At 52.1% G+C, this 22949-nt stretch overlaps 1 protein-coding gene across 2 annotated transcripts in view; it reads right to left on the reverse strand.

Annotated features, from left to right (window-relative positions):
- Positions 1-2071: 2071 nt before the first annotated feature.
- Slc37a1 (solute carrier family 37 member 1) overlaps positions 2072-22949 on the reverse strand; it is a 63173-nt gene continuing 42295 nt past the window's right edge. For both annotated transcript variants that reach the window (XM_057751730.1, XM_057751729.1), the window contains exons 10-20: positions 21160-21240; positions 17630-17761; positions 15786-15876; positions 14343-14405; positions 13538-13623; positions 12504-12552; positions 11503-11576; positions 10757-10835; positions 5382-5479; positions 3409-3473; positions 2072-2996 (exon numbers count right to left, since the gene is read on the reverse strand). In XM_057751730.1, coding sequence (XP_057607713.1) covers positions 2981-2996; positions 3409-3473; positions 5382-5479; positions 10757-10835; positions 11503-11576; positions 12504-12552; positions 13538-13623; positions 14343-14405; positions 15786-15876; positions 17630-17761; positions 21160-21240 — 834 coding nt within the window. In that variant the 3' untranslated portion in view covers positions 2072-2980. The remainder of the gene's footprint in view (positions 2997-3408; positions 3474-5381; positions 5480-10756; positions 10836-11502; positions 11577-12503; positions 12553-13537; positions 13624-14342; positions 14406-15785; positions 15877-17629; positions 17762-21159; positions 21241-22949) is intronic.

Genomic DNA, 22949 nt, shown 5'->3' on the forward strand with positions numbered 1-22949 from the left:
TTCTGTCTACTCCACCCACCTAAGGGCTGGCCTATCAAATGGGCCAAGGCAGTTTCTTTATTAACCAATGAAATCAACAGATTGACATATGACCTTCCCACATCACACGCCTTTAATCCCAGCACTTAGGAGGCTGAGGCAGGTGAATCTCTGAGTTCAAGTCTAGTCTATCTACAGAGAGAGAGAGATCCAGGATTGCCAGGGTTACACAGAGAAACCTGTGTTGAAAAGAAAGTCTCACAACAGGGCAGCTGCACATACAAACTCACAACTGTGACAGGATACACAGAGCTGCAAGGTCAACCCGGCCCAAACCCCAGCATGAAGACAGGAGGTGGGCACAAAGAGAAGCCCCAGCCCCAGCTGAGAAGCTTTGGGCAATAGAGAGTTGCCAGGAGATGGAAAGGAAGCCAGTATTTGAAGAGAAAAAGCTCCTGGTCACAAGAACCTCCAGCCCAGGTGGAGCTGAGCATCCTGGCTGGGGCTGATTCAGTCATTTTGACTTCAAGACCATCCCTACAAAAGGCGGCAGGTTCACCTTAAGCCATGCTGAAGAGGTGGGCAGAATAATTAGTCCTTAATGAGACACTGAGCTTTTCCTTCAGGGAATTCCTGCCCCCAGGACAGCAGCATACAGACCACAGCCGTGTGTGTGTGTGTGTGTGTGTGTGTGTGTGTGTGTCCCTGCTCCCAGTACAGCAGCTTACAGACCACAGCTGTGTGTGTGTGTATGTGATCAGTTTGCCTGTTTTTCCTTTTCCTTTCTTCTATCTCTTTTCTAGTACTTTCCTAACACTGGGCTCTCTATTCCCCCAACAGTTTGGGCTTCCTTGTCTTTCTCTAATGCTTCTCTCCCCCCATGTGTCTGCCCTTTACGCTAGGTTAAGGCATGGCTTTTACCTTCTCTCCGCTGGGCAGGGGCTGAGGTTCTGCAGCTTGTGTGCCTTGAGGCTTTCCCTTTAAACTCCAATAATAATACCCAAGTGCTAACATTTGAGTCCATCCTTAAGGTCTAACCCCGAAGGGGACCCCTGTATTCCCTGTATCACTAGGAGGGCTGGCAACCTCTGCGTGTAAGAAACTGACAAGTCAATATTTGTAGGGATTTCATTTGCGGAAAAAAATTTACACATGTGGAAATAACATTGAAAATAAACCAACAAAAAACCCGAACAATAATAACAACCAAAGATGGCAGTGGGTTTCCGGAGGAGTTCAGGGTTAGGCCTTCCACCAACTGCTGTTCTGCAGAACTTGGGGGTGCTCCACCCTAGCCCTTGTGTCATGGCCTGTTGCTATGGCTACCCCAGCAGAACGGCCTTAAAGCATAGCACCCAAGCCCCTCTGAGAACATGCATCATGGGAACTTGGGCCACTGCAGGTCCTGAGGACTGAATGGCCAGATGCTTCTTTTAGTGTCCAGATGTGTGACCCTCACCAAGTGCGATTTCACCATCAAGGACAAATGATGGGATATTCATTATGTTCCCCAACTTACCAAAGATCCAGAGCTGGTGTTCACTGGGGTCCAGACTCAGCTTTCTGTGTGGAGCTGGGGTACACTCTGATAGGGAGCCCTCTTTCTGTCACAAAAGTCAGCAAAACTGTCTTTGTAATGGTAAATATTTTCAACCTGACAGACTCTAGAGTCAACAAGGACACGAGCCTCTGGGCATGTCGCTGAAGAATATTCTAGATTAGGTTTAACTGAAGTAGGAAGATCCACTTAAATGTGGGCAGCACCATTTCATGGTGTGCCATCCCAGACTATCTATAAAGGAGAGGCCATCTGGACATGAGCCAAATGCTTGCTGACTGCCAATGCAACGTATCCAGCTGCCTCAGGCTCCTGAGGGCATGCCGTCCCTGCCCAGGAGCCAAAAGAATCCTTCCTTTCCTGTAAGTGTCCTTTGTCAGGTATTACATCCCAGCAACATGTAAAACAACGGATACAGTCTCCAGTCCTAAGAAATCCGGAGCGACGTGGATTGTCTGGAGACTTTTGTTAGCAGAATGGAGACTTGGCTGGAAATAATCACTTATATTGTACTTGGGTTTATTTTTTTTTAATAAAAATTTATTTCAAAACAAGATACATACAACCAAGACGACAAATGGCCACGGAACAATCATAGTTTGTCTTAATAAATAACAAAATCCCATTTATATCTCTTAAAATCTATATAACACATTATACATTTAAAATAAATAATCTCTGCGGGTCTAGACACAGCCCAGGTGTCTGGGGTAAGAGGGATGGCTGGATGGGACCCATTGCTCCTGGTACCCAATGAAGTCCCCTCCCCAGCCTCTGCTCTCTCCATCCTGCAGGGGACCGCAGCACATGCCGGTCGGTGTATTGGGACTGGCCTTCCTAGTGCCCCTGTCTTGCTGGGGCTTATTGCTTCACAGTCGTTTACATCTTGACGGGAAAGGTTTCCTGGTTGGTTCTGAGCATGTGTCTTCGTAACTGATGGGGGTGGGGGACTCCACCTCAGTTTCTATCCACGACCGGGTGCTCTCCTGCTATTCTGCGGCTGTTGGTTCGTGGATGGGACATTTGTGGCTTCCTGTCCTTTCACCCTGCACATTCGGGAAGCGGGAGAGCAGGATGACTTGGGCTCACAGGCTATATAACATTCTGCACTAGGTACCTGAGAGGGGTCGGCTGCCTGGGTGCCGCAGCCCAGTCCTGCCTGTCACCATGCAGGCTAGAGTTCAGTGGTTAGCAGGCATCGTGCACCTGTCAGGCTGGGGCTGGCTGGGCCATTGGGCCTCGGCCCATTAAGGCAGTGGGACACAGGCCGGGCAGGCTCCCTACTGTCATTTTGAGCTCCACGTCTGTCTATCCAGCGAGTCCCAGGGTAGCCCAGGGGCATGTGCAAAGGTGAATTTTCCTTCTTAGGACAGGATCCTTCATTTCAGCTTTTCCAAGGACAGTGTGTGTAAGATGGGTCCAGGCACTCCAGAGGGCTCGTGGTCAGTGTTCCTTCAGCCTAAATGCAAGGGATATGGTGACAGAGGGCCACACAGCAGACGCCAAGCACACACAAAATGCACAGACCCTATGCAGGGACAGCCCTGTGCCCTCCCTGAGATGCTAGCTGACTGGTGGATCAACTTTTTCTCAGTGGCAGGGAGTGGGGAGGAAGGGGAACAGTAGCTGGAGAAACTTTCTTGGCTGGGAAGCCACAGCTCAGCAAACGCCACCAGGAAGGTAATTTCTTCACAGTCCTCTCACTGGGAGTCTGAGGAGACATTCACAGAATCATACCCACACAGAGGCACTTATTAGACAAGGAAGGAGAGTGACAATGTGTGCCCAAACCAGGACAAGGGGTTAGCTCTTTCCTTCCTGTCAGGCTGCCTGGAGTTGCCTTAACTCCAGAGAGGCCACAGTGGACTTACGGAGCCTGGATTCCTGCAGTCGGCCCAGGACAACTCAGTTCCTTGTGTATGAGGCGGATCAGGAACTGCACCCAAAACAGAGAAAAGACATTGTCACCATGTGAGGACAGAAGCAGAAGGCATGTGTGGCCTTTTGAGGCTTGCTGGACTGCATGGCTCCTCTGAAGCACCCACAGGCTCATGCCCCATGGAGACACTGTCATCAGAGCAGAGCCATGTCACCATCTAGCCTGAGGTGAAGGCTGCCTCTCACTAAGTCCTCGGGATAATCCAGATGCCTGCCCCAAACCAGGATTGTAGCACAGACTTCAAAACTGAGCCAACCACAAGATGCTCAATGGAAACAAGACAGAAAATGAAGGGGAGACGCCTATGAAGGGGACAGTGACCAGCAGAAAGGGGACAGTGACCAGCAGAAAGGGGACAGTGACCAGCAGAAAGGGGACAGTGACCAGCAGAAAGGGGACTGCCCACTCCCAGCTTCTGCTTCCAAGATGGTGGGGGCCTGAGTAGTGTGAGCAGAACAGGAGACTAACAGTCACAAGCCTGACTGTTCCACTACCCAGGCAGCAGGAATGTGGTCCCCTAGCATCTCTGAGGATGTGAGCTCAGGTCCCTGAACCCTCTGCCCCTGACTGGGAAGGCTGTTGTAAAATTGGCTTATTTTAAGGAAAATAAATAGAAAACAAAACAAAAAAACACTGGAAAAAGGAAGGACCTACCTGAGCTTTAGGGCATTTATTTGCGTATGTATAATTTGAGGAATCCTCTTAGGCAACCAAACTCTAAACAGTTTTCAGTGCCCGGCTGGGCATGAGTTCAGGGTGCATAAGAAAGCCATATCCCCAGTCTTATATAGTCAAGGATGACCTTGACCTTCTGATTCTACTGCCTCTACCTCTCCAGTGCTGGGGTTATATGTGTGCAGAGCTAAGGTTACAGGTGTGCAGTGCTGGGGTTACAGGTGTGCAGTGCTGAGGTTACAGTGTGCAGTGCTGGGGTTACAGGTGTGCAGTGCTGAGGTTACAGTGTGCAGTGCTGGGGTTACAGGTGTGCAGTGCTGGGGTTACAGGTGTGCAATGCTGGGGTTACAGGTGTACAGTGCTGGGGTTATACGTGTGCAGTGCTGGGGTTATATGTGTGCAGGGCTGGGGTTATATGTGTGCAGAGCTAAGGTTACAGGTGTGCAGTGCTGAGGTTACAGGTGTACAGTGCTGGGGTTGCAGGTGTGCAGTGCTGGGGTTACAGGTGTGCAGTGCTGGGGTTGCAGGTGTGCAGTGCTGGGGTTACAGGTGTGCAGTGCTCACCATCTGCTTTAGCGCCCCAACAGGCCTGTCGCCACTATCATCGCACCATTTTATAATGTGGGCACGAGGGCTGGAGAGAAGGTGCAGTGGTTAGGAGCCTTGGCTGCTCTCCCAGCGGACCTACATCAGGAGGCTCATGACCATCTACAACTTGAGCTTCAGGGGGTCTGATGCCCTCTTCTGGCCTCTGCACCCATGTGTATCCTTTGCACATGTATATACTCAGGCATATACACATACACATACAATAATAAATAAAACTTTTAAAATGTGAATGTTGCAAGCACAGAGAGGCTCAGTGACCTGTCACGAGCCAGACAGAACCAAAGTCAAGGATCTCCTCGCCTTTGACGCTCAACAGCCTACAAAAGACAGCCCCACCTGCTTCTGACTTATTCCCACCCACCACTGGAGACAGGGAAAGCCTCAGTCCGTGTATGCTCAGTGAAGGCAGCATGATACACATTACTAGGGACTATAGGAGTCCACAGGAAGACACCCTGCTAGGGTCTGTCCCACAGCTCTGGGGACATGTGTGCTCAGCGAAGGTAGCATGGCACTCATTGCTAGGGACTGTAGGAGTCCACGGGAAGACATTCCGCTAGCATCTGTCCCACAGCTCCGGGGCTAACTAAAGGTGCATGGGTTAGGAGCAAGGCGACCCACCAGTAAGGCACAGGCATCTGCAAACATCAGCATGTAGAACACATTGCTCCATCCGGAAGGAGAGATGAGCCCCGCCAGGAGGGGGCCCAAAGCTGCTCCTGAAACAGACACACGGAAGCTGGTTAAGGAAGGCTAACGAAAGGGGAGACAGACTCAGTGCTGAGGAGAGAGCAACTGCTATAAGCAGCTTCTGGAACCCATTCTAAAAGTAGGTGTTGATGTCTGAAATGTCCACTCTGTCTGATATGCCATCATGATAAATGAGCTCAGTGTGGTGGAGCATGCCTTTAGTCTCAGCACTCGGGAGGAAGAGGCAGGAGGATATCTGTGAGTTCAAGGCCAGCCTGATTATATTGTGGGTGCTAGGACTACATAGAGACCCTGTCTCAAAGAAACAAAACCAAAAAACATGAACTTCTGTACAGAAACCTGAACCCAACATACAACTGCAGACACCCCCATGCTCAGAAAATGTCACTGAATAAATGTGTCAGAAACACAGGACTTAGACCCTGCTGATGTCAACCAACTGATTTTGACCACCACAAGTCAGGGAACTCCCTGTATTTGAGGGGGCTGCTGACCAGTTATTTGCAGAGGGCAGTGTGCAAAGCATGTGTGCATAAGCGTGCACTTGCATGTGTATTCATGCGTACAAGTTTGTGTGAGTGCATGTGTGTGCATGCATATATAGAATGAGGCGTGGGGTAAAGAAAACTCAGATCCTGTGAACTCTTTTTGCATTATATTTGTGGGTTTTTTTGCAAGTCTAAAATTATGTTAAATAAACTTGGAAAGCTATACAAACAAAAGCCATCTGCAAAAGAACGTTTGCTGCAGTGTCTGGTATATCCCTCACAGAGGGTGGGTGAATCTGACATGAAGAGGGCTTGTCCAGCAGCTGCGCACTAAGGAGCTTGGGAGACGGCCTCTGGGTTACTGACTACAGTGTAGCATCTGAGGGCTGAGGTGATCACCCACACTGGCTAGTGGCACACGCATTACTCTGTGATCCGGGAGGCTATCTGATAGACTTTTTCCACGTCTCAGCAAAGGGACAGGCAAACGCCAGCTCCTCATGTGGGTTTACTCTGCACTCCCCCAAGACCATGGAGTGGACCACAGCTGAGATTTCAAAAACTGTAAATCCACAAAGTTGAGGGCAGATGAGAGGAAAACACATTTTTGTTGTGTTTTGTTTTTGTTTTAAAAGACAGCAATGGGCTCCCCACAGCTAGGCTGGCCAAGAACCTGACACAGGGGAGCGGCTGCAGCCGGCAAAGGGCCATCATCCATTCCCTCCACTACCTCAGAATCCTCACTACCTCAGGTCCCTTCTCATCAGTGTCTCAGTAGCATCCCACAAAAGAGCAGTACCTTGACCTCTGGGGACAGCAGACACTAGGAAGGGTATGGAGAACAGGGACCCAGCGTAAAGACCAGCTTCCAAGCAGTGACCCACGCTCCAGCACTGAGCACTTTATGGACAGGAAAACTGCTGCAGATTCTAGGCTGATCCGTGAAGAGCCGGGGGTGCTCTCCAAGACAAAGGACTCCATGCTCACACTAGTTAGGTGATTTATTCTTACTAAGATACAAAGGGGCTTAGAGGATCCATAGCTGAGGAAGACCCAGCTGCAAACACATCCAAATGGTGAGGAAGGAAACTCAAGGACAGTTAAACCAGAAGAAAATCCCTAGCTGGGCAGTGGTGGCTCACACCTTTGCACTCGGGAGGCAGAGGCAGGAGGATCTCTGTGAGTTCAAGGCCAGCCTGGTCTACAAGAGCTAGTTCCAGGACAGCTAGAGCTGTTACACAGAGAAATCCTGTCTCGAACCACCACCCCTCACCCCACCCAAAAGAGAAAAGAAAATCTCCAGTCACAGGTAATACTGTCCAAGTGCATGTGGAAAACTAACTGGAATCTTACACAATTCTCATTTTTGTAGCTGGAGATCAGTTATCAGCAAAGAATTCTCACCTAACACAGTGTCTGCGGCACTAAAAGGGCATTGTAAAAAAAAACATTAACGAGTGTTGAAAATATGACGGGCTAAAATAAGAACACAAAGGTTGAAAGAGAAAGTCAGGGACACGAGAGAGAACAAGAGAGGCAGGAAGGACAAATGTAGGAAGAAGCAAGAAGGAACAATCTGGAGACATGATGTTTCACTGATGTTTTCCAGAAAACAAGATAGAAAATGGTAGCCAAACTCAGCAAAGAAACAACGGTGCCCACCCCCAAGATGCAGGACCTGCTTCTACATGGAAGGCTGGCAGGGGCAGCGTGGTGGGTGGAGGGTGGGTAAGAGGGTAACCTGAAGACCCAGAGCAGGAGAGCCAGGTCAGTGTGGAGAGCAGATGACAGTGACAACTGATGTCTGCTGCCAGCGATGGAACCCGAGACACTGGGGTTCTGGAGGAGATCTGGTGTTAAGTGAAGATGGACCCCCAACACCACAGCCTGGCTAGTTCCAGGAGTCTCAGGAAGCTACTAGACGTCCCACCCACAGAGAAGCGGAGACCAAGAATCTAGCCCACAGGGCTCTGATGTAAGAGGGAGGAGGAGGCAGTGCAGGGAACGGAGAGGAAGCAGTCTATGTGGCTTGGTGGGCAGCTGTGTGGCCTGTCACCAGGCTGCTAGATGTTTGAACATGGCAGTAAGAAAGGGATTGAGAAGGTGGCAGGGACAATCAGGACAGGGACAATCAGGGCAGGGACAATCAGGACAGAAACAAGAAGCAAATGGGGGCAGTTAAGTCAGGGAAGGAGATGCCAGGCCTGAGGACCCACAGGGCTGACTTCCTGGCAGAGCCAGTGTGATGGGGGGGGTGGGGGTCCAGGGCAGAGTGTGGGAAGAGTCATGTTTAGTTTTCTTGGGTAGTGGATAGAGATGGGGTCTAGACTGATAAGTTCAGGAAGTTCACATATATAGTGAGCTCAGCAGCAGCTGGGAGGGCTGGACAGGCAGAGCTGGGGCCTGTCACATTGTGTCATAAGAGCTCTTAGGATTATCTAGCCCCTGGGGCTACATTCTGTATTACTTTGATAAAATAAGACCTTGAAAATACCCAAGACCCTGTTCTGCACACACATGTCATGAGGACAGCCTTGGGTCCCACTGTGGTGTCACTCTGGACCCTGCACACACGTGAGCCATAAAGCACTCCCAGCATGGGAGAAGGTGCTGGCTGGTTTGGGATCAGTTAAGCCGTGACTTTGCCTACACTGCACTGACTAATGGGCGCGAACACTTGACAAGCACTTGGGGCAAACACTTCCCCGTGTAACGCTTCTGCTAAAGTGGCATGCCATCCCTCGAGCCTACTCTTGCTTCGTCTTGTGGGGAGCGTGTATGAGAGACACAAAGCTGGGACTCGGTGGAGGACCAGTGTACATGCTGTTTCCATGGTGACTGGCTACTGGAGTCCCTGTGCTCTTGAGCAATCAGGGAAGCATGGGGGCTGGGGTCCAGGAGTTCAGCCCATTGGATTTCAGTGGCAATGCCGTAGAAACCCAGGTGGGCACGGGCTTTGAGGAGGGGCAGTGCATGGTGCGGAGGGCAGAAAAGGCTTACTGGCTTGCTGCCCTTCTGTTTTGAACATGGTGCTTTCCTCCTCCGCAGCCCAGCGTGTGGCAGCGAGGTTCACCCCTTAGCCTAATATCTGAGGCGAACATCAAGAGAGAAGCAGTTTTTTCCACCTCCTTCCTGATTTGTCTTTCTCCTCTGATCCTCTGCTTTACTGTAGTACCATGTTAGCTTTAAGCATGGTGTCCTGGGAACAGCAGACTTCTGTGGGACAGATTGAAGAGGGGAGAATTGGGGGCAGGCGTGTATCTAAAGTTGTGTGAAGTCTCTCTTGGGCTGGGTGAACTGGGAGAATGGTGGACCACTCCTCACAGGAAGGGTTGTGCTGCTTCTAAGACCCATCACCAGGCACAGCAACCCAGGTTACCTGCCCCCATGTCCCAGACACACTCGCTGCAGGGGCCAAGAGGGGCCCTGAAAGGCACCAGACGAGTGACCACACATGCCACTCAAGACACCTGTATCACCTCCAGATCCAGCAGAATGAAGGAACCCATGCCAAGGACTAGCTGTGTCTGACCTTGGTGACCAGTTAAGTTGAAGCCGGGCTTTGTTGACAACAGTGACCTCCCCCATACCTTACAGAACAAACCAGACTCTCACAGGAAGAAGCCCTGGAAGTGGCCGTGGGGCCACAGAACATAGATGAGGTTTCTGTGACTCGAGCTGGCAGTCCAACCCTGATGAACCTCTCTGCCACAGCCCTGATCCTGGGGAACCATGTCTGAGAAGCTCTGCCTCCTGAACAGGAGACCTGTGAGTCCGTGCCTGTGACTACAGCTGCCTTGGACCAGAGTCAATGCAGCTCAGGGATGATGCCACCCAGGTGGGAGCCTTAACTCCCACCTACAAAAGGGCAGCGAAGGGTCTCTGCCCGCCGTAGGCTCAGGTTGTACTTAGTAGGGGTAAGGTCCAAAGGAGAAGGCTCCTGGGATCTCCAGGCTTGGTGTTTTACCAGATCCTAGCTGTCTGTGCCCTGAACAGAACCAGTTAGGATCTGCAATGCTCCCAAAGGGGCCATGTGCTATAAAGACTTGGTCACCAGCCTCTGGTGCTGCTGAGAGTTGGTGGCACATTTGGGGCACAGCCTAGTGATAGGAAGCTAGGACACTGGGTGTGTGCCCACCCCTCCTCTCTCTCTGCCATGAGGGGGAGTGGTACGGTGTACCCATAATGCTGCTTTCCTTCCCACAGGCACAAACAATGGGCCAACTGGCCATGGAATACAATCTTCAAAACTGTGAGCCAACACAATCCTTCCCTCTATTGAAGCTGATCGTCTGTGGTATTTTGATATAGTCACGCAAAACTGACTAACACAGGGATGAATTGAACACACTGCCACCTTTTGTCACACCAGAATGTGCTAACGCGTCTCTTCAGAAACCTCAGCAAGGTGGGTATGCCAGAATCGTGTGCTTTCCCATAACATAAATCAAAACACGATCCTGTCCTTCCTGGAGAGACAGTGATGACAAGTCAGAGCCTAAAGTCTGCCAACCGCTGGGTCAAGTTAGAGCCTGATGGTACATTCGCTCCCACCGAGGAAACAGATCCAGCCACCCACAGCTGTCTCCTCTGAAGTCATGTGCTACAGCCTCCACAGCCGACTCCCCTGAGCATCCAGGAGCAGTCGGTCCTGACACTGGCGTCAGAGCCTTGGGTCCCAGCTAGTTAGGAGCAAGGACTTCCCTTCTTTACCCATGTGGATCTTGAAGAGGGGAGGGGGACCTTCTCTACTTCCCCCACGCGGGTCTTGGGGAGGGGGGGACGTTCTCTGCGTACCTACAGACCCAGTGCCGTCAATGATGGCCGTCACGGTGGACAGGGCGTGGGAGTTCCCTTTCAGACTGTTGTGAGTCCCCTGAGAGAGTGGAGGAAAAGGATGTGAAACACACAGATATGGAGTGAGAAATAAACTGGCTCCCGATACATGCACCCATCACATAGAACACTCCTTAGGAAGTCTACACCCTCCAGCACCCTGAGCAAAGCTCCGAGGGCTTCGAAGAGATGAAAACCCTTCACCATACCTGACTATGTTTAGTTATTTGTGACTCTCTTATTCAGTCTAAAAAATACAGTTAGAATCCTCCCTCTGCTTCTTCCCCTTGTGTGATGACCATTTTGTTCGGTCTGGTATGGATCCTTCCAGAGTATTTCATGGGTACTTAGCCGAGTCTGCACACTCATGCCCACCAAGGGATAAGCTTCCTACGTGCTGATTGAGAAACACCCCTAAGACAGGGCCCAGGCAGGGCCAGCCTGCTGCTGGGACAGATGACACAGGGTGCAGAGAGGTGGAGAGAGGGTCAAAGCTCCACTCCTGGGCCTCTTCGCTGGGCACTCTCTGTGGGGTACTCAGGGACAGGATTTATACCTCTCGCGGGAGGAAGAACCCTGAGAGAGGGTGGCAAGGGGCAGCCACTAGAAAGCTCTCAAGATGCAGGCTATCTGGCACGACCGTGAACAAAGCTTTGCCCACTGAGACACTGTTGGCCCTGAGTAGGGGTGAGCAGCATGTTACTCACCAAGTCTGCGGAGACGGCAGTAGTAATCAGCGCATAGGGCCCGCTGACTAGGGCCCCACTGAGGAGCAGCATGGCTGTGGAAAACAGAGGGGGCTCAGAACAGAGCCTGCCTGGCCCAGCAGTCCCCTGGTGAGGGCAGGGGCCCATCCCCCCCCTGGGGGGGGCAATCTCCAGGGCGCAGCACAAACAGGTCCTGCACCCATGCCTGGGGAGCCTCAGAGTCCCCCCCGTTCAGAGGACCTAAGACCCAAGTTCCCTGGTCTTCATGGACAGCCACTGATGATGGTACTTGGTGTGGGGGGGTAAGAACTTGAGTGGACCAAGGTCAGGTCTATGCCACAGCCTTCTCAGCCACACAGGGGACTACCTCTCTTCACCACAGACATGGACACTCCCTTCAACTGCATGAACTCATTTTCCTGAAGAGACTCTGGGTCCATGGGAAACCCCACGTTCACGGGAGGAGTGCTTTCTGGTCCACTTGCGATAGGACCTTCCTCTACTCCGTCCAGTCCCCACAGCTGGCTCTGGTCACTTGTGATAGGACCTTCCTCTACTCCGTCCAGTCCCCATGGCTGGCTCTGGTCACTTGTGATAGGACCTTCCTCTACTCCGTCCAGTCCCCATGGCTGGCTCTGGTCACTCGCGGTAGGACCTTCCCTACTCCGTCTAGTCTCCACGGCTGGCTCTCCACTTTACATATGGCTTCCAGGGCTGTGGCTAACGCCCCACCCCCAGGCTGAACAGGGTCCCTGAGCATCTCCTCCTTTTGACACCCAGAGCACAGCACTGCTGGACCAGGTGCCCTACTTATCCATACTGTCACACGTATGTGCACCATTCAGGTCCATGTCCAGAAACTGGAGCCTGGCCTCTCCCCAAGGGGGACATGGGGCCATACTTCTCAGTCACCTCAGCTTGATGCCTCTAGATTGGCTTTCACGAGGTCGTGTGGACAGACACACGTGAGAGGATTAATGACAAAGTCTCATGTTACTCACCTATGGTGGCTTCTAGTCCCATTTTGCTGACAGAGGAGAAGACGTAGAGCTGCGGGAATTAAGAACGAGGAGACCATAGCTCAGCACGGGCAGCTGCAGGGCTGCTGGAAGCCTCCATGCTGAACACTTAGCTCTGGGCCTTAGGGAACTCACAGGGTGGGACTCTGTGTGACCAGGGCTGGTGGGCAGGATACTGAATAATTCCCAGCTCCTCTTCTGAGGTCTGAAACTACCTGTCTGGGCACTGTACTCTAGGAGGCAGTGCTCCCAGCAATGGGGCCATGCTGCTTGCAATGTCTTTTGTTTGTTTCAGACAGGGTTACTCTGTGTAACAGTCCTGACCATCCTGGAACACGCTTTGTAGACCAGGCTGGCCTTGAACTCACTGAGATTCACCTGCTTCTGCCTCCCAAGTGCTGGGATTAAAGATGTGCGCTACCACTGCCCAGTTCATAATGTCTTAAGGATTGCTTTACAGAGCCTAAGGCCCGAGAGGCCTCAGAATTCAGTCACACTCCAGAGACAGAGACAGCATTGGGGAGAGAGGCAATGTGGCAACAGAACAGCCCCTCAATCACAAACAGCAGCGGCTGGCCAGTACCACACCGGCTCTGCATATCCACACCGTGGGGTGATGTGTCGGCTGACCAGATAAATCAAGTCACCTGCCCAAGGTCACGAGCTTCTCAATGCTTAAAGAAGGATGGGCCTGCCATGATGGGCTCACTGAGCCTAGAAGGGAGGGATGGCACACAGATTCTAAGGGACAGGCAAGAGCGTGACTGGGAAGGGGGATAGCAATGGGTGTGAGCGATACCCCAAAGATACGAGCAGCCCATGAGAAACTCGGGGTGAGGGAGAAGCGCTGTGTGCACAGCCCAGGAGTTGAGGCAGGCCAGCCTGAAGGAAGCCCTGGGTTTCCAGTCAGGGACAAGCTGAACTGCTAGGGATGCGGCGCTCAGGCCGGGGCGGTGGTGGCCGGTGGAGAACAAGAAAGTGACTGCCTGTTGACAGCGGGCAGAGCCGGGGCTCACCGTGGGCGCCGCCAGCAACAGCATCAGGCCACAGGTGGAAGCTCGTTTTTCCAGGCGGTCGGAGATCACGCCTGCTAGGATCCCACCTGTAACAGAGAGGGAATGGCCTCAGGAGCTGATGCCTGGCACGTGTTCCCCCGCACGTGGAGACCCAAGGATCAGGGACAAGAACAGCAGCAACCTTCTCCTAGTCTGTCCCCAACTGGGCAGCAGAGAGCGGCCACTTGGGGCCTAACAGGACTCATCTTGTAAGGGCCGTGGAGTCACGGTGTAGTTTAGGGTCAGGCTTTAAGGCAGCCCCAAAGCCCCTTTACCCAGCATGCACTAATGCCACCGCCTCCAGGGTGTGTGCATGTCACTTCTGAGGGCAGCTGGCTCAAGATCACTGTGTCACACGCCCTCCCAACAGGCTGGATAGATTGAACATGGCTGGATAGATTGTTTTTTGAGACAGGGTCTCACTGTGTAGGCCAGGCTAGCCTCAAACTTGCCATTCTGCCGCCACAGCCTCAGGGTACTAAACCATAGGAGTGCCACTCACCCAGCTTTGTTGTTAGGTTTATATGTGTGTATGTGTGAGTATAATTTATTTTTATTTTATGTGCATTGGCATTTTGCCTGTACACATGTCTGTGTGAGGGTGTCAGATCTTGGAGTTATAGACAGCTGTGAGCAGCCATGTGGGTGCTGGGAATCGAACCCAGGTCCTCTGGGAGAACAGCCAGTGCTCTTAACCTCTCAGTCATCTCTCCACCCCCCTCTTGTTAGGTTCTTGACAGAGTGGAGCGAATGGTCTGGAACTCACCAAAGATCCCGCCTACGTCAAACAGTGTGGACAGCTCCCCCGCTTTCTTGGCGTCCAGATGATCTGTTGAATGACCAGCACATGGCCTAATGAGGACACGTCCTCGGGGATTATCCCAGAGGGACCCACGCAGGATTTAAAAAGGAGGTTGGCTGACACATCTCGCCCCAGCCTGGCACAGCCTGGCACTCCCTGGCCATCCTTGCACCCTTCGCTTGCCCACCACGGGGGCATCGGTTTAGGAAGTTCTCCGGTGTGCAGGTGGTTCAAGGTCACAGGTAGAGCTCTCCCAGGGCAATGGCCAGGAACACTCGGTCAGTCACAGTGAACCTGAGTACGTGATACCCTGTACTACCCGATCCCAGCGGGGACTAGAGCCTTCTTATGCTTCGGAGGCGGGGTACCCTTTATGTCCCCTTCACTTCCAGCTGACGGATACTGACCAGTAAGAGGAGACAGCTGGGAAGCGCTTGACTCCTCAGGCCCATCTCCCTCAGCCTGAATGCCACCTGGAGGGAACTGGGTTTGGCTCAAACCCAGACGCAGACTGGGCATCCGGGAAATTCAAATCTCCAGCTGAGACTCCCTCCTGGACTGTATTCTGTACTTGAGATGAAGTGGGGGTCATGAGGCAGGGCTCTGGGCCCTGAGGGAGCTCCTTGAAGCCTGGTCACTCACCCTCTTTCCTTCTGCAGCTTGTCTTTGGTAGCCATGCCCCCCAGAAGGTCCCCTCGCTGCCTCCCCAGCTTGCTTGGCTGAGGTGACACTCCTTCCAACTCTGAGCCCCGGTCAACTTTGTTATGGCCTTATGACACCCTTGAAATCTGACTCCCCCATTTTCAAAGGCTTCTTATACTGTCCCCAGAATCCAAGGCCTAGGCTGTATCTACCAAACCCTGTTGCTTTTCCTCCCTCTCCTGTTTCAGCACACCCTGTGACCCCCACCCCATCGGTATAGAACTTGCGTCAGCCCTTACTTGGTTCCCGGGAACTGCTGATCCCGTCACGCTACGCACAAACGACACACAACTATCTAGTACTATTTTCCTGGAACACCCTATCGGATCCACAGCTTCAGACGTTCCTGGACTCTGGGAACCTAGGACAGGCTGTTAGCCCTCGCACAAATCAGAACGCACGCCCAGAAACAGTTTCTAGGTCAGATTTCTCAGGCTGTCTTATCTCAATCCCCAGAGGCCACACTCCTGCTTGCTGGCTGCTGTGCTCCAAAGCCCAACGTGGCCCAGATTGAAAAGCAGGCAGCTTCTGAGAACTGCAAAGGGGTCAGGATGTACCTGATGAGCCCAGTGAAGGTTTAAAGAGCCACAAAGTGTGTGTGTACCCATCCCATTGGCTGAGCCACGTTGTCCCTCTCCACTCGTCCCGCGTGGTCCCTGGGCGGTCAGTGCAGGGATCGGCACCGCACTTCCAGCCAGCACTCACCTACATTGGTGATATACAGCGGGAGCCAGAAGAGGAAGGTGTAGCTGACCAGCTTGGCGAAGAGCAGGCACAGAGAGAACTCGATCACGCCCTGGAAGAGGGAGGGTAACTGACTGTCAGCTCCAAGCGTGGGATTGGCAGTGTGTGTCCAGGTGTGACTGGGTACAAATGAGTATGCCCCTGCAGGCATACTGTGCGTCTACAAGCCTGTCGCAGGGGAGGACATGATGGGGAAGCAAGCCCCAGGAGATCTGAAGCACACACTCGTCTAGCTGCCTGGAAGGCAGAACCCTGATGTCCACATCCAACAAGAGCCAATGAGAATGTACGCTTACGAGCTAGTCATGTCAAATGGTGGCCAGTGATTTCCTCCTGGTGGGGGGGAGGGATGCTCATTTAGACTTGGGAACTGGACTGGACAGATGGCTGAGTGTGTAAGAGCACTTGCTGTGCAAGCACACACGAGTTCAAATCCCCAGCACCCACGTAAAAAGTCAGGCACAGTTGTGTGTGTCTGTAACTCCAGCACTGGACGGTGGAGGTGGAGGGAGGCAGATCCCAGGAACTCATGGGTCAGCGATCTAGCCAAACCGGCAAGTTTCCAGTTCAGGGAGAGACCCTGCTTCAAAGTAGTAAGGTAGGGAACAACAGGTGAAGACACCTGACATCTTCCTCTGGCCTCTGCAATGGGTGTGTGCACCTGCGTACTCCTGTGTAAGCATCACACACATACACGCACACCACACACTCGCACACTGAACCTCATCACCACTACCCTTAGCGTTTTCCAGTTGTTAGCATGGCATGAGGAACGGAGCGTGTGGTCCACCATTAGCCTGCTACATGCCTGGCGTGCTCTGCACTGGGATGACCTCATCTCACGTCATCCTCAGATCAACAGATGGCATTGCACCAGGGAGGAGCCCAGTGATGGGCAGACAGAAGCTCAGTGGGGATGCTCAGGCCGACCACTTGGGCAGGAGCAGGGGGAGCATGAAAGCTGGACCAGGCCTCCAAAGTCTGTCCTGTCCACACTGCCCCATGTCTGGCATTTGCATGCTGGTCTGCTCCCCAGCTGATGCCAGCAGAAATATTTGGGCAGCAGCCTACAGCAGTAAGGTCCCACAGAAGGGCTGCTAGCCAGTAGTAAGAACACAGTCTTAGAAATGAGGTTCATTTAAAACTGCCATCTTCTACTGGCTGGCCGTGAGGCCTGTTGAGGAAGCCGGTGCGCAGGCCCGCGCCCGAGCTGTGGAGATTGGCCAGGGCTCACAACTATAAACTGTGAGATTGCTAACTCAGGGCATTGTGGGAGCCAGCTGACACTAAGGGCCAGAGGAGAATCAGGCCCAGCCACTTAGGACCCTAGCGCATTGCGGGGTATTCTTCTGTAGCCATGTCTGGCCTCCCTGTGGCCACACTGGGCACTTAGACCCTCACTGTGCTGGGGAACAGAAGATTCAGTAGGGCCACAGAACAGTGAGCACAGGGCACTGCACGGGAGGCACCCTCAGCCCTCAGAGCCAGAGGGCAAACGACTGGGAGGATGGAGAGTCAAGAGGGACAGAAGGCATCATGGGCGCAAGGCCAGAGCAGCCAGCTTTCCGTTTTCCAAGGGAAAACATTTGTCAAATTTAATCTGTCTATGAAATTTCAGAGTGGAAAAAATTAATTTCAAAATGATGGGAATAGTAGAAAACAAAGAGATCACACACATGGCCACATGCACCCCAGAGTGTTAGCAGCTAACACAGGACGGGAAGGCCTGACCCACGAACACACAGGCCATCGTTCTCCGCCAAACTCCCCGCAGCCCAGAGCTCTCCCGCGGCATGCAGACTCACCGGGATCCGCAGGGCTCCCGTGAAGCTGATGGCTGCCATGCTGCCACTGCTGTCCCCAGGGAGGACGACGATGTGACTTGGGTGGAGGGAGCTCTTCCCATCAGACAGCAGTAAGCACTGCAGCTCTGGGTCCTGGACACAAAAGCAAAAGGAACAGGCATCACTGGGGGTGTCTGGCTGAAGCGAGGCTAGAATTCTAAGCAAGTCACTTGGTTTCCTACTAAAAAGCCTTAGGGACACATATGGGTGACAGTGTCAACCCCATGGTCACATGAGCTGTTAGTATCCACCTGGCTAATGAAATACCATTAACTCATAAAACTCCTTAGTTCAGAGATAGTAAAAAAAAAAAAAAAAACAGAAAAATAAACCCCACATGTGGAGAAAGGTCAGTTGGTTAAAGCTCACCCGTTTGGATGATGTATCTTATACCCAAACATCTGGAAGATTCTGGTAACAGAAGATTCTCAGCATCTCTTAATATAATCAGATTACATTTTCATTATGATCTAATCAGGTATGTCCAGCCTGCTGCTGGACAAAGATAACTCAGGAATGCACCCAACACAAAATTATAAACATACTTAAAACAGTAAGGTTTTTTAAGTGTGTGTGTATTTGTGTGGTTTTGTTGTTTGTTGAACTCAATCACACAGTTCTCTGCATGACCCTTGCAGATGACAACATGGATGAACATGCCTGAAGGGATGGTTTACATATTAATCTCCATCTACAGGATGTTTTATGGAAAGAGAGAAGCTGAACTCTAAACCGGCAATGTGGTCACTGAGCTGTAGAACAAGGTGATTTCGTGGCCTTGCTAGAAAGGAATTCATCACAGGACCCTGGACCTCACATGGAGTTCACAGAGTTCACAGTGGACAAACAGTGCTGGAAACGATGATACGCTAAAATCTACAATCCAGTTCTGAGATTTGTGCCTTCTGATACCGGGGACGATCCAAAGGGACAGAATTCGTGCCCATTGGAGCAGAGCAGAGAGATCCCAGCTCTGCATGGGGTCTTAAGTCAGAGCAAGGGCGATATAAAAGGGCTTTCCCTGTATGAACTGTGAGTCCTAGGGGCTTAAAAGGAGTGTTCCTCTGTACTTCAGATGAGCGTGGGATCCAACAGCCACTGATAGATTTTATTTGCCTTACTGTAACACATGTAAGGTAAATTCAAACTACAGTAGATTTAGAAAAGAAGAGAGAGAAAAGAAAAAGAATGAAAGATAGACAGACAGACAGACAGACAGATGGGGCTGGAGAGATGACTCAGCAGGTAAGAGCACTTGCTGCTTTAACCGAGGACCCAGGCTCAATTTTCTGCATTCAAATGCCTGTGACTCTAGCTCTAGGGATCCAGTGCCCTCTTCTGGCCTCTGTGGGAACTGCACACACATTTCAAATAAGCAGGCACTCAGGCACACATACTAGATAAAAAAGATAAAAGCTAGGTGGCAGGTTTGACATGCGGACACTCACTCACTCAGCACTGTGTGTGAGCTTGAGACGGATATACCAGGTTCACTGACCAGGAGGACATTCTCACACTGAACCTGTGTTCGATACTTTGAGAAGATGAAAAGGCGGGTGTGAGGGTCACATTCCACCCCTTACAGACACAGGGAACAGAGCGTTGGCACTCACACTGGGAACTGCTCTCCTCTCATGAGTCAAGTCTGGCGCTTAGCTTGGGACACTCCCCACTAGTTCCTGTCGTACTTGACACTGGTTCCTGTGAGACCTCAATCCTGGACTGGCTGAGCCACGGAACTCTTGGGAAAGCTCCAGACTTCAGACCTGGGGACCAAGCCGAGACTTGCAGGATTTCACAGGCCCTTTCAAAAGGAAAGAGGCCTGGCCAGGGGTAAGATGCAGCAAGTCACAAGGTAGTGCGAGGGCAGAGAGTCCACCCGGCCAGGAGAGGGGCCGTCTGTGACGAGGAGAGCAAGAACAGTTCGACCACAGAAAGCCCACCTACAGGAAATGCCTGGGAGTGCAAAGTGTCCTGTGGCGCCACCTGCTGGGATAACTTAAAAGCTGCAAACTCAGACTGCTCTAGAAGCAGGCACCAGTCCACACTCATGTAGACTTTGCTGGGAAGAAGAACTGTAAAAGTAAGGTAGTGGTATGTCTTCCAAAGCAAGCAAAAGGGACTGCTATTTCCTTTCAGAGCGAACAAGGGGCTGCCGGCTAACAAGAGATAAATCCTGGGTGGAGGTGGGAGGGTAGGGGGGGATGGCAGGGGACAGGGCTCCCACCTCAAACACTCAGGAAGCAGGTTCCATGTGTGCTCCAGCCTGAGGGGCTGCAGGATGAATGAGGATTCCTCAGCTGAAGCCCTGCTCTTGGCTTATGCTGCCCAAGGGCAAAGGTTGTTTCTGCCTGTGCGTGCGTGCACACACACACACACACACACACACACACACACACACACACATAAGAGGCTACTGCTGTCACTGAAATGCCCCACTTGGATGTGCCTGTAGTCACACTGTGGAAATCCTGTCCTTGGTGAGGTCTGGGCAAGGAAATCACAGGCAAATGGCTTGCCATTCTGATGCTCACGTGGGGTCTCGAGAGTGTCTGAGCCCTGGCCAGTCAGAGACACCAACGAGGACAAGTGGCCATGGGGATGGGAATTATGGCCACCTCAAGGCAACCATCGTCAGCCCACAAAGCCCAGGGGCTCCCTGTCCTGTGCAGCCCCACATGGCCTCTGCATTGAGCCTCGTGCCTGGCATGAGCAGCCGTGAGCAGCACCTGGAGTCAGGCTAGACCGCCCTGGGACAGGGGACAACCAGGGGCTCTTGTCAAGCTCAGGGGATACCCCACTACGCATCCTAACCTGTGGCAGGGGCTTGCTCAAGATACCACGTGAGCAGGGCCAGTCCCCACCACAGTCAGCCTGAGTAAGGCTACCGAGCTGCCGTGCTGGCTTCTTGGCAATAGTGAACAGACTTGCAGAGGGGAGAGGGAAGCCACACACTGAAGCCAGAGTGAGCCCTTCCAGGTTAGTCACTACAAAGAGCAAAATGTCAGCCTTCACAGTCACCGCGGAGGAGTGTCACGGAGGTGTGAACCTTAATCAAGATGTGATATTGAAAAATAAAACTAAAGTGAGCTGAAATTCTTGCAGGCACGCCCAACCTCTCAACACTGAGACACAACACTGTCATCTACAAAGCCCATATTCAAGAATCATGCATCAGGCTCTGCTCACTTCCCACCTGCACCTAACTTTCCAGCCCTAATGACCTTGAGCGGTGGGCTCCTTGGGCTACAAACAGCTACCGGATGAGAGAATGGCTTTCAGAGTTGACTGAAGACATGGAAGTTTAGCTGACTATCCAGAGAAAGCCAACAAAGGTAGGTACCTCGAAGGCCCTTCAGGAATACAAGCAGACTCAGTGGCTGTCTGAGACGTGACTAAGGCGCAGGGCCAGTCATTCGGCCCACTGGGCAGGGAGACTGGTCCTGAGTCCCTGCAGTCGTCCCAGCAGGCGGAAGCCATGTGTAACTCACCAGAGGTCCATTCTTTTCGCTGTGTGTGCTTTGCTTCTGGAATCTAAACCTGTTTACGCCATTCTCCGAGACTCTGGAATGCTGGAAGAAAAGCATCTCATCAGAGAGTTCATTAAGAATGTTTGTGCTGGGGCTGAAGAGAAGACTCATCTGTTAAGGGCACTGGCTGCTCCTCCAGAGGACCCGGGTTCTATTCCCAGCGCCCACATGGCAGCTGACAACCTTAGTAACTCCAGTTCCAGGGATCTGATGTACTCGTCTGCCTCCACGGGCAGCACACACACATGGTGCATATACATACATGCAGACAGATGCTTACACACTAAAAATAAGGTTTTTTTTAAAGGAACACTTCAATCACCATAGAAAAATTATGAGGGAAAAATGTGGCAAAAGCTCAGAAATATGCTGCTGTTTCTTGACGTCCTGGGACAACTCCAAATACCCACACGGCACCGCGTCACGTAAAGCTCGCGGTTCAGTGTTCTGTGAGTCAGAGCCTTGATTCCAACACTGACCTCAATCTCAGAACATTTCTTCATCTTTAGAGACAGGAGGCTGTCCCTCTGTGCCCTCCCCAGCACCAACCCACTGACTCATTTGTCCCCTCCTCTTCTGAATGCTTCGTGCAGCGGACTGGCTGCTTCGCTAAGGCTCGTCTCACTAAGGCTCGTCTCACTAATGACTTAGCAGTGACCTCCCTGTCTATTCCAGATGCAGGTCCCTCCCCAAACACAACCTGCAAGCATTTTCTCCCATTCTGTACGACTGCCTCACTTTGGATGGTACCATCTGAAACACAAAAGTCTCGAATTCTGATGAAGCCTAATTGACATTTTTTCCCCTGTAGTTCTGCTATGTTATGGCTGATCACCCCCAAGATTTCATGTGTTAAAGCTGAACCCCACTGTGAAGCATTAAGAGGGTGGAAATACCAGCTGTTCTGTTCATGGTCCCTGCCCAGCCTGCCGGAGAACGCTCAGGACTGCTGAGCTCTGTGAGACCCTGGGGACTGCCTCAGAGATTAGAGGTTTGAAAAGGAAAAGATTAAAATGTATTGTGGCCTTTCAGTCAAGCTCATGTATATGGGAAGAATCAGGCAGACTCGGCCAGCCTCCATCACACACAGACACCAATAGGTTGGGCCTGGCCTGGTCCCTGTATGCCTGGAGCTGGCTGTGAGGAAGAAGCCACTTCTAGGTTCTAGGACGGCTCGCTTCCCCAGGTGTGGCCACAGCTGTTCGAGGGACAGATGTTTCCACATGGAAGCAAGTGTCCAGGTTCTACTGCATGCATCTAGAAGTTGTCGCCGCCCGCCCACCCCCAGGTCACAATGGAAACACTGCGGGCTCTGTAAGCTTGGATTGGCTTTGAGAGCACTTTCAAATATCAACCATAGCTACTCTGCCAGAATACAGCAGTCTTCTTTGCTTACTTTTGTTTTGGTTTATAAAGTACCAGAATGCCCCTGCCCCCACCCACCCACCCCCAGCCCAGGGCTGTTGAGCCTCAACAGGAAGGGCTCTGGCGCCCTCTGCTGCACGGTTCAGGCACTGCCCCCAGAGCTGAGAATGCGGGGCTGCTGGCTATCCACAGAAAGGTCCTAACATTCCACAGGGCAAAGGGGACACAGGTTAACGAGGATTGTATGTTGACAGAAATGGGGGCCACTGAGGGTTGTCAGGCCAGGCTGTGGTGACATGTTTCAGGTAGCCTCTGCAAGGTGGAGCTGAGGCCTTGTGATGGTCAGCCGGAAGGGTTTGGTGGGTGGTGATGTGGGCTGAGAGAGA

This window comes from Chionomys nivalis, chromosome 19 (assembly GCF_950005125.1).
Source record: "Chionomys nivalis chromosome 19, mChiNiv1.1, whole genome shotgun sequence".
Classification (NCBI taxonomy): Eukaryota; Metazoa; Chordata; class Mammalia; order Rodentia; family Cricetidae; genus Chionomys; species Chionomys nivalis.